We start from the raw sequence: 13,917 nt of genomic DNA on the forward strand, positions 1-13,917 counted from the left end.
TAACTGAGGAAGCCACCTTTGAGTATAGAACCACCCCCTTCCTCCCAAATAGAACACAAAAAATCTGCCCCCAAAAACCATAGAAAGTTTTATATGCACCTTATTTCCATGATTTTTTTCTAAAACAAAAAATTATCAATGACCAAACAAAAATGAAATATTTCTCCCTTTTCAAAACTGAATACATTCAAGGGGAACACAACCTTGAATATAAGACCCTAGGTTTATAAGAATGGTCCAAAACTTGTGTACACAAGTATCAGTACACCACAATAAAGTGTACTTTGGTTTCAGTCTATAGAGTTTGGGCAGATATGTAAAATCTTAACAAAAGACTATGCTAATGTTATCAAATTCTGAATGTTAATGTAGAAGTCAGAAACCTCGAACAAAGTATTAACCTGATATAAATTAGAGAGATAATGCGATTTTAATGCTTAAAAAAATTCAACCACTTTTAGGTTAAATGTCATTGGCTTCAAATGCAGTGGTAAACATTATATAAAGATAAACTAGTACCCTTCAAATACAAACAGCCAAATATTCATAGACAGAAGAACTGCCAAGTTTTGCTTTCAGTTCATGACAGAGCTTTGAATCATGCCTGAAGTAGTATTCTATCTCGTCCCTCCACCCTCCGCGTCACCCCCAAAAGCAGACGGGGAAAAAAAAAATCAGGATTACACAATACAACCACTGCTAAGCAGTAGGATTAAATGTCACCTTCTATCACACACAAATTCAACACTGCATTCACATTCACTTATGAATGCCACAATGATGGTCTGCTTTTTTTTTGAAACACGGACACAAAGTGCATGTCCTACCATAGGAGGAAGCAATGGCTGTTAGTTTTACGATTACAGTGGAAAGCGTCAGTCACATTATTGAACATTGCAAGTGGTGGAGGTGGCCTGGCAGCACATGCAGGTGGGATTTACTGATTTTGGGGGAATAAGATCCAAGTCTTCATCATCTGGAATTTCATCTAACCGATAGCCATCCTTCAAGAGCTGGATATTCAAGTCTTGGTTAATCTGCTATAGAGAGAGAAAAAATGTCAGCAAATGTTAGCTAGGATTTTCCTGGGTACGTGGAAATGCTATTGTTAACACCTTGTAGAATTTTCAAACAAAAACAAGAAAAAAATAGATCAGGGTAGTAATTTTTTTCTCAAATCATCAAAGTTAATATGCAAAAAATACGAAAAGTTCTTTTGCCAATTACCTTAAAGTCCATCTCCTCTGGTTACCAACTATTCTGCTATGGGAATCAATTCATCCTTTTCTGGTCTGGTCAAACCCTACATGAACTTGTGTCAAATGCCTTTTGGAGCTTTAAGTACATAAGGGCTTTACATACTCAACTTGGGATGCTACTTTCTCAAAAGGAGCTGAAGTGGTTGGTTCGGCATGACCTTTCCTTTCTGAATCCATGGTGGCTTTTGTTAATTAGCTTTATATTTTACAGATACTAGAATTTAGTCCAGATAATCAATTTTATTATTTCACATGGAATTTCCATCAGTTTGAGACTAACGGATACATAATTTCATGTGTCATATTTGTCAAATATATAAGGGGCCACAGTGGTCTATTTCCAGTCTACTGGTATCTCCAGGTCCACTGATAATGGCTGTCAGGAGCTCCTAAATCATGTTTATTTCAGCACTCACATAAATGGTTTGTCTGTTTTAAGTCCTCTTAGCCTGCTTAGGACTTCCATGTAATTTAAATTGAAGTTGTTGAATTTGCTTTGGTTTTGATGTTGGAGGATCAGAGTTTTGGAAGCATTCTGCTGATGTAGCATCTGAAGTGGAATTCAAAGAAAATCCAAAGCAATCCAAGGGTGGTTGACAGAATGGCGGCTCAAGGTAGTTAAAGTCAACAAGTGTCTAGGAAGATGGAAACTGACCATAGCAATGAAATAAATACCTACCAGGAAAAGCTGTTCTGGTGGTCTGGTTGTTTTAAATTGAACCTACAACACAGTGCCCTCTAGGCTGGTATATTTTGACCGAATTGAAATACTTTTGATTTCATTCACATTTAGCCATTTGGATTTCAGGTCAGATCGAACCTCTTTCATTTGCTCCTCTTCCTCAAAACTCTTTACTCTCCTGCAGCTCTTTGCCTCTCTCAATAAGTTTTATTTTTGTTGCAGTTGATCTCTCTCTGTAATGAGGCACTTGAAATTCCACTGTTGATCCTCTTTCCTTGTCGTCTCCCAAAACATTCACCCCTCCTCTTTTTCCTCTTTCACCTACTTGACAGTGATCAGTAATGCACTGCATTAGAAGTGCTTAGAGATATCCTGAGTATGTGATAAGGGATCATATAAATGCAAGTTCCTTATTTTAATTTGTACCTGGTGCTCGTTTGTTTTTTTCCCTTTGTTCTTCCAGGTATTTAGTGATGGCAAAGAAGGCAGAGTAGGGACAGCATTTGTCAATGGAAAAGTCAGGCCTTCAACTCCCTGGTGCTGATAATGTGTTATATTTATAAATAAAATTATGTTAAATGATGTGTGAAAAAAGTTTTTGCTACAATGCCCTGATATTGGGAGCAGCAGAACAACAGAGGTTGCAAAGTTCATTGCAGCAGATGCTATCGGAGTAGATGGCCCATTGATGAGTTGAGTAATAGCCCAACAAGGGCAAATAAGAATAAAATGCCTGTAGTTTGACAAGAACCTGATAAGAGATCACCTAGACATACAAACATACAAATTAGGACTGAGTAGCACCAATCAAAACAGTCAGACAAAAAAAAGCATCTAAGCAAACTGATGGCAACAGCTCAGACAATAGTATGGATTACATATAGATTAGAATTTTCCACTCCCACCTGTGTCATGGCGGGCAGGAGCGGAAAATATTGTGAAAAGGCAAAAGTTGATCATAAAACCAGTTGGTGATTGTGCGCTGAAACCTTCAATGGTTGGCTGCGCTTCCTGCTGCAGCACATCGGGAACGTCACTTCAATACATTTGCATCTCATTATAAGGGCTGCTCGCTGGAATCATCGCCCCATGCCGGATCATCAGGGCACATCAGCATGCAATTAGAACCACGTGTTTCACAACAGTGTATACGCGGCATACACTTCACTTGTCACTTTGAGGCTCGTTCGCCAACCTTGCATCGCACAGTGCTCATGGTAATCAGTGCCAGGCTTCGCTGGTAGCACCACATGGATTTCAGGGGGGTGTCAGAGGCAAGTTTCTACCTACCAGACCAGCAGTAAGGCAGGGATGTCTTTATGTCTTTTAATGGGCTGCAGGTCTAGGGCTCCATGGAAAGGGGAGAAACTGGCCTGAGGCATAGGAAGAGGTTGCAGGGCAAAGGTTCCACTGCGGGGTAAGAGGGGGGAAGGTTCCACTCAGACACATGACTGGGGATGGGGAGGAAGAGGAGTGCGGGGGGGTGGGGAAGAGGAGCGGTAGGGTGGCGGGGGTTAGTGTCCTCAGTGCCAAGGTGTGGAGACAGTATGTTACAGAATGACATAAGGCGCTTGGGGCCAGAATGGGAGGCGCGCTGAATGAAGAAGCACTTCAGTTTACATTACTGAGCTTACAAAGGCTGTCCTTGTTCCAGTCGTTGGGGGGGGGGGAAGAGGCATGTCAATCCAGTGTCAGTCATACCCAACATGTGCGCGGGACCTTGTCATGACATCATGCGCCTCGGTCCATGGGGTCTCTGGCATCATGCTGGGCCGCAGATGGCACACTCAGTCAGTGGAGGCATCTGCAGCCTACACATGGGGAGAAGGTATTGTGGGGGTATCCAAAGGTGGGGGGCGGGGGAGAGAGGGAGGGTGCAGAGGGCGTATCTGTGCAAGTGGCCTCAAGATGGGGAGGGATGAGGTCTACACAGCATAGGCATATCCGCCTCTAAATGTTCAGGGGCTTAACAAATGGATGTCCACTACAATCACTATGGGACCAAGAAATACAGGGGGGAGGAATGGGGGCAGTATGGGAAGAGGGGGAATTATGAGATCTTGGAGGGAGTGAAACCTTAACATTAAGCTCCTCCGGGATGACAGGTCTAAGCTGGTCTGGCAGTGAGAGCTCAGCATCACCATTTTCCTGCGATGACGCAGTACAAAATTAAAATTGAGGGAAAATGCTGCTGGTGAGGGCATGCACCGACGTGCCGATTAAAGGGGCACCCAACTGAACAGTGCATTCCCAAATGAAGAGAGATGCACAGTTGAGACACGTTAGGAGCCTTTCAATGACAATTCAGGGAATCAGGAAAGTGAAGCAATGATGCGCATTCATGTGAGACTAATCCAGAAAAGTGGCACTAATTGATCTCCTCGTAATAATTGCTTGGTCGCAGAATGGAAATTCCCCAAAGCGATAATGAACTCAAGAACAATTGGATGACTGGACAAGCTTCTGATGAGTGTTAGAATTGTGGCACTGGCAGGTTCACAGAAGATAAGCCTCAGTCCCTTCTCAAATAATCTCATTTTCCCACTAAACAATTTCCCTCATGTTTATTCTAAAGAGTGTAGTATTAGAGTGCAGTTAATGAGGATCCCAGCGCCTGGGCTGAAATCAGCATAGCCAAGTGCCTGGCCAAAGCAAAGTAATCTCATAGCAGTCCGTCATGTAATGAAGGGGGTGGGGGGGTTCTGAGGGGGTGGTGGTGGTGGAAGGAGCATCTTAAAACCGTGCTGGCCAGGATTTCAGAGGTGAATAGATGCCGACACTGGAACAAAGCCCTTGAACCCACATTCACTAAAGTCACTGACAGAAATAGGATCTCTGGGGGGGTCAATGCTGACTCATGTCAGTTTCTCATTGATGCTGCAGAGAGATGATCATCAGGAAGATGGAGCCTGGATTTACTGCTGTCTGCATAATCGCATACAGGCAGGAGATGGGGAGGGGGTTACAATGGAGGCGGCTGCTCGCCAAATGGAGCAGCAAAATCCTCAAGACCAACGGGCAGCAGGGCCCCCTCTGGGCGCAGAGAATGAGGCTCACAGAAAAGTCATGTGTAGCAGCTCGCAAGGCTGAGGGTGTACACAACTCGCATGTCTTATCTACAGATAAGCAAGGCAGGTGTCCCTGATGTTTCCACATGTCCAAGGGTCTGGTGTCTCACATTTGCCACATTCTCCAGGAATTGGCGCTATGGGGGCTGGGAGGGCATCCATTGCCAGTGGTTCTGTAACTAACAGCCGCATTGAATTTCTACATCTGCGGTTCCTTCCAGGGCTCCATTGGGGACCTCTGCGGGATCTCTCAAGCGTCCACACTCAAATGCATTCATGTAGAAACAGGTGCCCTTTTTGCCATGGCTCACAGTTACGTCAACTTCAAAGATCAAGCAAGCCAGGACGACAGAGCACTGCACTTTGCCAAGGTTTCTGTACAGGTACAGGGAGCCATCAACTGCACTTATGTGGCTATAAAAGCTCCCTGGCAACAGGCACTCCAATGCATAAACAAGAAAGGCAGAAAGAAGGTACAATGAAGCACATGCGGCGAACATTGGCGGAGCATACCATACGCATATTAAAGATGCGATTCCGATGCCTGGATAGATCTGGTGGAGCACTCCAGAACACTACCCAGAGGGTCTCATGGGTTACCGTGACATGCTGCATGCTGCACAACTGCTGTAAGCATGTGGGGGGGTGGTGGTAAGGGCTTGCCTGATGACAACTTGGAGGAGCTGCACATCTCCAATGAGGATGACATCGAAGTGGAAGAGGGCGTTAAGTTTGAGGAAGCAGAGGCTTCAGGGGAAAAGGCCATAGCATGGGCCAGGTGAGGCAGGCATGCATGTGAGGCCCTCATAGCCACCAGATTCCATGAGGAGGATGACGAGTTGCAGTGAGTACCCTTGTGGACAAGTGCCTGCCATCGTGAACCAACATGAACACCAGCATTGCTATTCCTCTCATTTCAATCATGTTCGTCAACATCAGAGTGAATAATTACACATCAGGCTCACACTGTCCTGATCGTTACAAGTTTGATGAAGCCTTGGGAGCATGTAGCATGTGTCCTTGCTAAGATGAGCTGTAAGTGAAAGGGGGAGTCCTTACATCAGAAGGCAGGAGGTGCTGCCTTCTCAAGTGTATTTCCAGCATCTCAGTCTCAACAGCAGCCTACAAGAGCCAGGAACCAATCCACTATCCTCAATGGGCTCATACGATATGCCTTCAATCTGATAAAGCTCCTCAAAGAGATCCATCTCCAGCAACGGGACAACCCATTCTGCAGAGGATGTTCTGCAGGTGTGCATCTATGAACATATGAATTAGGAGCAGAAGAAGGCCATTCGGCCCCTTGAGCCAGCTCCACTATTCAATAAGAACATGGCTGATCTGACTTTAACCTCATTTCACATTCCTGCCGACTCCTGATGACCTTTCAGTTCCTTGCTTATCAAGAATCTACCCACACCTGCCTTAAAAATATTCAAGGACTCTGCTTCAACCACCTTCTGAGGAAGAGAGTTCCAAAGTCTCACAACCCTCAGTGAAAATTTTTTTCCTCATCTCTGTCCTAAATGGACACCTCTTATTTTGAAACAGTGACCCCTACTTCTAGATTCTCCCACAAGAGGAAACATCCATTCCACATCCGCCCTGTCAAGTCCCCACAGGATCTTATGTTTCAATCAAGACGCCTTATTCTTCTAAACTCCAGCGGATACAAACCTAGCCTGTCCAACTTTTCCTCATAAGACAACCTGCCCATTCCAGGTATTCTCTAACTCTGCTTCTAATGTGTTTATCTCCTTCCTCAAATAAGGAGACCAATACTCCAGATGTGGTCAATGTCCTGTATAACTGAAGCATAACCTCCCTACTCCCTAGTGCGGTCATACACTAGGACACCAAGATCCTTCTGCATCTGAGCACTCCGCAGTCTCTCACTGTTTAGATAATATGTCTCTCGTTTAATTTGTCCTGCCAAAATGGACGATTTCACATTTTCCCACATTATACTCCATTTACCAGATGTTTACCCACTCACCTGAACTATCCTTTTGTGGCCTCCTTATGTCATCTTCACAACTTACTTTCTTACCTATCTTCGTGTCATCAGAAAATTTAGCAACCATACCTTCGGTCCCTTCATTCAAATCATTTATATAAATTGTAAAAAGTTGAGGCCCAGCACTGATCCCTGTGGCACACCACTCGTTACATCCTGCCAGCCAAAAAATGAGCCATTTATGCCTTCTGTTTCCTTTTAGCTATCCAATTATCTATCCATGCCAATATATTACCCGCTACACCATGAGCTTTCATTTTCCACAGTAGCCTTTGATGAGGCACCTTAGCAAATACCTTCTGGAAATCTAAGTACAGTACACCCACTGGTTCCCCTTTATCCACAGCACATGTTACTTCCTCAAAGGGCTCCAATAAATTGGTTAAACATGATTTCCCTTTTACAAAACCATATTAACTCTGCCTGATTACATTTAATTTATCTAAGTGCCCTGCTATAATGTCTTTAATAATAGCTTCTAACATTTTCCTGATGACAGATGTTAAGTTAACTGGCTTGTAGTTTCCTGCTTTCTGTCTCCCTCTACTTTTGAACAAAGGAGTTACATTAGCTGTTTTCCAATCTAATGGAATCCTCTCCGAACCTAGAGAAGTTTGGAAAATTAGAACCAATGCATCAATTATCTCACTGGTCACTTCTTTTAAGACCCTAGGATGAAATCCATCAGGACCCAGGGACTTAGCAAATTGTTGGAACTGAGAGTTGCCAAGTACTACTTCCCTGGTGATTGTAATTTTCTTGAATTCCTCCCTCCCTTCCAGTTCCTGATTTACAACTATTTCTGGGATGTTACTTAATCCTCTATAGTGAAGACTGAGGCCAAATACCTATTCAATTCACCTGCCACCTCCTTATTTTCCATTAATCACTCCCCAGACTCACTTTCTATAGGACCAACGCTCACTTTAACTCTTTTTAAAATATCTATAGAAACTCTTACTATCTGTCTTTATACTTCTAGCTAGCTTTCTCTCGTACTTTAATTTCTCCCTTATTAATCTTTTAGTTATTTCTTGCTTTGTTTATATGCTGTCCAATCTTCTGACCTGCCACCCATCTTTGCGCAATTATATGCTTTTTCTTTAAGTCTGATACTGTCTTTAACTTTTTTAGTAAACCACAGATGGTGGATCCTCCGCTTGGAATTTTTCTTCCCTGTTAGGATGTATCTATTCTGTGTATTCTGAAATATTCCCTTGAATGGCTGCCACTGCATCTCTATTGACCTATCCCCTAAACTAAATTGCCAGTTCACTTTTGCTAGCTCTGCTTTCATGCCCTCATAATTGCCCTTATTTAAATTTAAAATACTAGTCTTAAACTCTCTCTTCTCTCCCTCAAACTGAATGCAAAATTCAATCATAATATGATCACTGCTACCTAGGGTGCCTTCACTATGAGGTCATTAATTAATCCTATCCCATTACACAACACCAGGTTGAGTATAGCCTGCTCTCTAGTTGGCTCCAGAACGTGATCTAGAAATTATTCCAAAAACATTCCATGAATTTGCCATCTACACTGCCTTGCACATCTGGTTGTTCCAGTCCATATGTAGATTAAAATCTCCCATGATAATTGCCATGCCTTTCTGACAAGCTCTCACCATTTCTTTTTTGATACTCCATCCTACCATGTGATTACTGTTAGGGGACCTGTACACTACTCCCACAAGCAGGCATCTCGCCATTATCATTCCCAATCTCCACCCAAACCACTTCTATATCCTAGTTTCCTAAACTTGCATCATCCCTCTCTATTGTGCTAATATCTTCTTTAACAGAGCCACACCTCCACCTTTTGCTAACTTCCTACTCTTCCTAAAAGTCATGTGCCCTTCAATATTCAGGTCCCAATCCATGCCATCCTGCAGCCATGTCTCTGCAATGGCTATGAGATTGTACTTATTTATCTCTATTTGCAAGTTCATCTCTTTTATTTCGAATGCTACGTGCATTCAGATAGAGTCTTAAGTTTTGTTCTTTTACTTTTGTAACCTCCAGCCTTATCTGGTTTACTCTTAGGCTTGTACTCTCTGTCCCTTCCTATCAAGGTCTATTTATCATTTCCCATATTATACTATCTTCCTCTCTGAACTTGTCTCTACTCTTTGACATACCACACCTTCCCAAATTTGATCCCTTGTCCCCATTATTTAGTTTAAAACCCCTTCTATTTCATTAGTCATGTGATTCACAAGAACACTCAACCAGCATGGTTCAAGTGTAGATCGTCTCAATGGTACAGCCCCCACTTTCCCAGATACTGGTGCCAGTGTCCCTCAAACCTGAGCCCACTTCTCCCACACCAGTCTTTGAGCCACGCATGCATCTCTCTAATCTTATTTGCCCTATGCCAACTTACACATGGCTCAGGTAATAATCCACAGGTTATCACCTTTGAGATTCCACTTCTTAATTTGGTACCTAGCTCCTCATACTGACTATGCAGCACCTCTTTCATTGTGCTGCCTATGTCATTGGTACCTACATGAACGACAACTGGATGTTCCATTGCAAGTTCCTCTCCAGCCCTGAGCAGATATCCCAAACCCTGGCACCGGGCAGGCAACACAGCCTTCTGGACTCTTGCTCTTTGCTGCAGAGAACAGTCTCAATGCTTTTCACTATACTGTCCCCTACTACCACTACATTCCTGTTTGCTCCCCCTGCTTGAATAGCCAGCCTGCTCAACCACCTTGCAGACCTTGCTTTCGTCCTCACAGGATGGCAGGACCTCAAACCTGTTTGACAATTGCAAAGTCTGAGGCTCCTCCATTCCTGTCTGCTCTCTCCCTTTACCTGCCTCACTCATAGTCACATCTCCCTACCCTTCACCGCTGAACAAAACAGATGACCCTAATCTAAGAGGTGTGTGTCTTCTGGAACAAAGTGTTCAGTTATCTCTCCCCCTCATGTTGCACAATGTCTGCAATTCAGCTTCCAGATCAATAATCCTGATCTGGAATTCCTCTAGCTGTTTACACTTTCTACAGATGTGTTTATCCTGGATCGTCCTGGCGTCCAAAAGCTCCCACATTCCACAGCTGCAACATAAGTAACAATGGCAGGGCAGGTGTTATGTTATTTAGTTAATTTAATTACCTTCTTATTTAACTTAGACTAATTCCTATGTATACTACAATTTACTGTGCTTATTAAATGCTAGCACCACCGATAACTACAAGTTATACATTTCTTAAGTACACAGGTATGTACTTTAAGTAATCAGAGATCACTAATCAGAGACGACACAAATCTGTGTCACCTTCTTCTCTACCACATTAACATCTGGCACACTCAGTTAGGGATGCTGGCCTGCTTTTATCCTGACCTTACGAGGCACGTGGACCACCTGAGGATGACAATGTTCAACCACTTGCATGTCAGACATTAAAAGACACACATTGAGCCTTTTGGGGCTTGCAAGGGCCATGAACGGCCATGAAGGCACAGATACCAAGAGGCCCTCAAGGTGATGAGTTGTTGCAAATAAAGAGCACACTTCAGCTTCAGTATATCCTCGCTCCTATCCCATTGCTCCCCATAACATTGACTAAAGCTACGATGTGTGCTTCCAGAGCATGCTCAAAGGCTCTATTGACTACCAAAAATCACCATTTGCAATTAGCATCACATGTCTCGGCACAGTGCTGCATCCTAACATTGTGACAAGAACCTATTCCAGCGCCAGGGCAATAATGTGGCTGAGAGGTGCATAGAAACTAGGAGGAGTAGGCCATTTGGCCCTTCGAGCCTGCTGCGCCATTCATTATGATCATGGCTGATCATCCAATTCAATAGCCTGCTCCTGCTTTCTCCCCATACTCTTTGATCCCTTTCGCCCCAAGAGCAATATCTAACTCCTTCTTGAAAGCATACAATGTTTTGGTCTCAACTACTTTCTGTGGTAACAAATTCCACAGGCTCACCACTCTCTGGGTGAAGAAACTTCTCCTCATCTCAGTCCTAAATGGTCTACCCCATATCCTCAGGCTGTGACCCCTGGTTCTGGGCTCCCCCATCATCGGGAACATCCTTCTGGCATCTACCCTGTCTAGTCCTGTTAGAATTTTATATGTTTCTATCAGATCCCCCCTCATTCTTCTGAACTCCAGCGAATATAATCCTAATCGACTCAATCTCTCTTCATTTGTCAGTCCCATCATCCCAGGAATCAGTCGGGTAAACCTTCACTGCACTCGCTCTATAGCAAGTACATCCTTCCTCAGATAAGGAGACCAAAACTGCACACAATATTCCAGGTGTGGTCTCACCAAGGCCCCTGTACAATTGCAGCAAGACATCCCTGTTCCTGTACTCGAATTCTCTGGCTATGAAGGCCAACATACCATTTGCCTTCTTTACCGCCTGCTGCACCTGCATGCTTACCTTCAGCGACTGGTGTACAAGGACACCCAGGTCTCGTTGCATATTCCCCTCTCTCAATTTATAGCCATTCAGATAATAATCTTCCTTCCTGTTTTTGCTACCAAAATGGATAACCACACATTTATCCACATTATACTGCATCTGCCATGCATTTGCCCACTCACTCAGCTTGTCCAAATCACACTGAAGCATCTCTGCATCCTCCTCACAGCTCACCCTCCCACCCAGCTTTCTGACATCTGTGAATTTGGAGTTATTACATTTAATTCCCTCATCTAAATCCTTATTATATATTGTTAATAACTGGGGTCCCAGCACTGATCCCTGCGGTACCCCACTAGTCACTGCCTGCCATTCGGAAAAAGACCCGTTTATTCCTACTCTTTGTTTCCTGTCTGCTAACCAGTTTTCTATCCATCTCAATACACTACCCCCAATCCCATGAGCTTTAATTTTAGACACCAATCTCTTATGTGGGACTTTGTCAAAAGCCTTCTGAAAGTCCAAATGAACCACATCCACTGGCTCCCCCTCATCAACTCTACTAGTTACATCCTCGAAAAATTCCAGTAGATTTGTCAAGCATGATTTCCCTTTCATAAATCCATGCTGACTCTGTCTGATTCTGCCACTGTTTTCCACGTGCTCAGCTATTAAATCTTTTATAATGGACTCTAGAATTTTCCCCACTACCGACGTCAGGCTGACCGGTCTATAATTCGCTGTTTGCTCTCTGCCTCCCCTTTTAAATAGTGGGGTTACATTAGCTACCCTCCAATCTGTAGGAACTGTTCCAGAGTCTACAAAATCTCGGAAGATGGCCACCAATGCATCCACTATTTCTAGGGCCGCTTCCTTAAGAATTCTGGGATGTAGATTATTAGGCCCCGAGGATTTATCGGCCTTCAATCCCATCAATTTCCCCAACACCATTTCCCTACTAATACTGATTTCTTTCAGTTCCTCCTTCTCACTAAACCAACATTTCTGGTATGTTATTAGTGTCCTCCTTTGTGAAGACAGAACCAAAGTATGTATTTAGTTGGTCAGCCATTTCTTTGTTCCCCATTATAAATTCCCTTGTTTCTGACTGTAAGGGACCTACATTTGTCTTCACCAATCTTTTTCTCTTCACATACCAATAGAAACTTTTATAGTCAGTTTTTATGTTCCCTGCAAGCTTACTCTCGTACTCTATTTTCCCCTTCTTAATCAATCCCTTGGTCCTCCTTTGCTGAATTCTAAACTGCTCTCAATCCTCAGGTCTGTTGTTTTTTTCTGGCCTATTTGTATGCCTCTTCCTTGCATCTAATGATATCTCTAAGTTCCCTTGTAAGCCATGGTTTGGCCACCTTTCCTGTTTTACTTGTGCGCCAGACAGGAATAAACAATTGTTGCAGTTCACCCAAGTGCTCTTTGATGTTTGCCATTGCCTATCCACCGTCATCCCTTTAAGTAACATTTCCCAATCCATCATAGCCAACTCGTGCCTCATACCATCGTAGTTTCCTTTATTAAGATTCAGGACCCAAGTCTCAGAATCAACTACCTCACTCTCCATCTTGAAGAAGAATTCTATCATATTATGGTCGTTCATCCCCTAGGGGCCTCGCACAACTAGACTGCCAATTATTCCTTTCTCATTACATAATACCCAGTCGAGGAAGGCCTGTTCTCTCGTTGGTTCCTCAATGTATTGGTCCAGAAAAACATCCCGTATACACTCCAGGAATTCTTCCTCTACAGTATTGTTACTAATTTGATTTGCCCAAACTATATGCATATTAAAGTCACCCATAATTACAGATATTCCTTTATTACATGCGTCTCGAATTTCCTGTTTAATGCCATTCCCAACATCACCACTACAGTTTGGGGGTCCATTAATGTTTTTTGCCCCTTAGTGTTTCTCAGCTCTACCCATACAGATTCCACATTGTCGGAGCTAATATCTTTCCTCGCTATTGTGTTAATTTCCTCTTTAACCAGCAATGCAACTCCACCGCCTTTTCCTTTTTTTGTCTGTCCTTCCTAAATACTGAATACCCCTGGACATTCAGTTCCCATCCTTGGTCACCCTGCAGCCATGTCTCCGTAATCCCGACTATATCATACCCGTTTACATCTATTTGCGCGGTTAATTCATCCACTTTATTGCGAATGCTCCTTGCGTTAAGGCACAAAGTCTTAAGGCTTGTCTTATTAACATTACTTGTCCCATTCCCACTGTTTTTCACTGAGGCCCTGTTTGATTCTTGTCCTTGATTTCTCTATCACTTTTCTTATTCCACTTTCTGTCTTTCGTTGTCTATGATTCCCCTTTCTCTGACTCCTTGCTTTGGTTTCCACCCCCCTGCCATTTTAGTTTAAACCGTCCCCAGCTACTCTAGCAAATGTTCCCCCTAGGACATCAGCACCGGTCCTGCCCAGGTGTAACCCGTCCAGTTTGTACTGGTCCCACCTCTCCCAGCACCGGTCC

At 43.5% G+C, this 13,917-nt stretch overlaps 1 protein-coding gene across 2 annotated transcripts in view; it reads right to left on the reverse strand.

Annotated features, from left to right (window-relative positions):
• Positions 1 to 743: 743 nt before the first annotated feature.
• The window catches only part of fam219aa (family with sequence similarity 219 member Aa), a 67,382-nt gene continuing 54,208 nt past the window's right edge, over positions 744 to 13,917 (reverse strand). The window contains exon 6 of one of the 2 annotated variants that reach the window (XM_078551479.1): positions 744 to 1,037. In XM_078551479.1, coding sequence (XP_078407605.1) covers positions 885 to 1,037 — 153 coding nt within the window. In that variant the 3' untranslated portion in view covers positions 744 to 884. Of the gene's footprint in view, positions 1,041 to 13,917 lie in introns of both variants that reach the window. The other variant, XM_078551468.1, reaches the window with a different exon arrangement.

Source organism: Cetorhinus maximus, chromosome 1, assembly GCF_964194155.1.
Source record: "Cetorhinus maximus chromosome 1, sCetMax3.hap1.1, whole genome shotgun sequence".
In the NCBI taxonomy this organism is placed as follows: domain Eukaryota; kingdom Metazoa; phylum Chordata; class Chondrichthyes; order Lamniformes; family Cetorhinidae; genus Cetorhinus; species Cetorhinus maximus.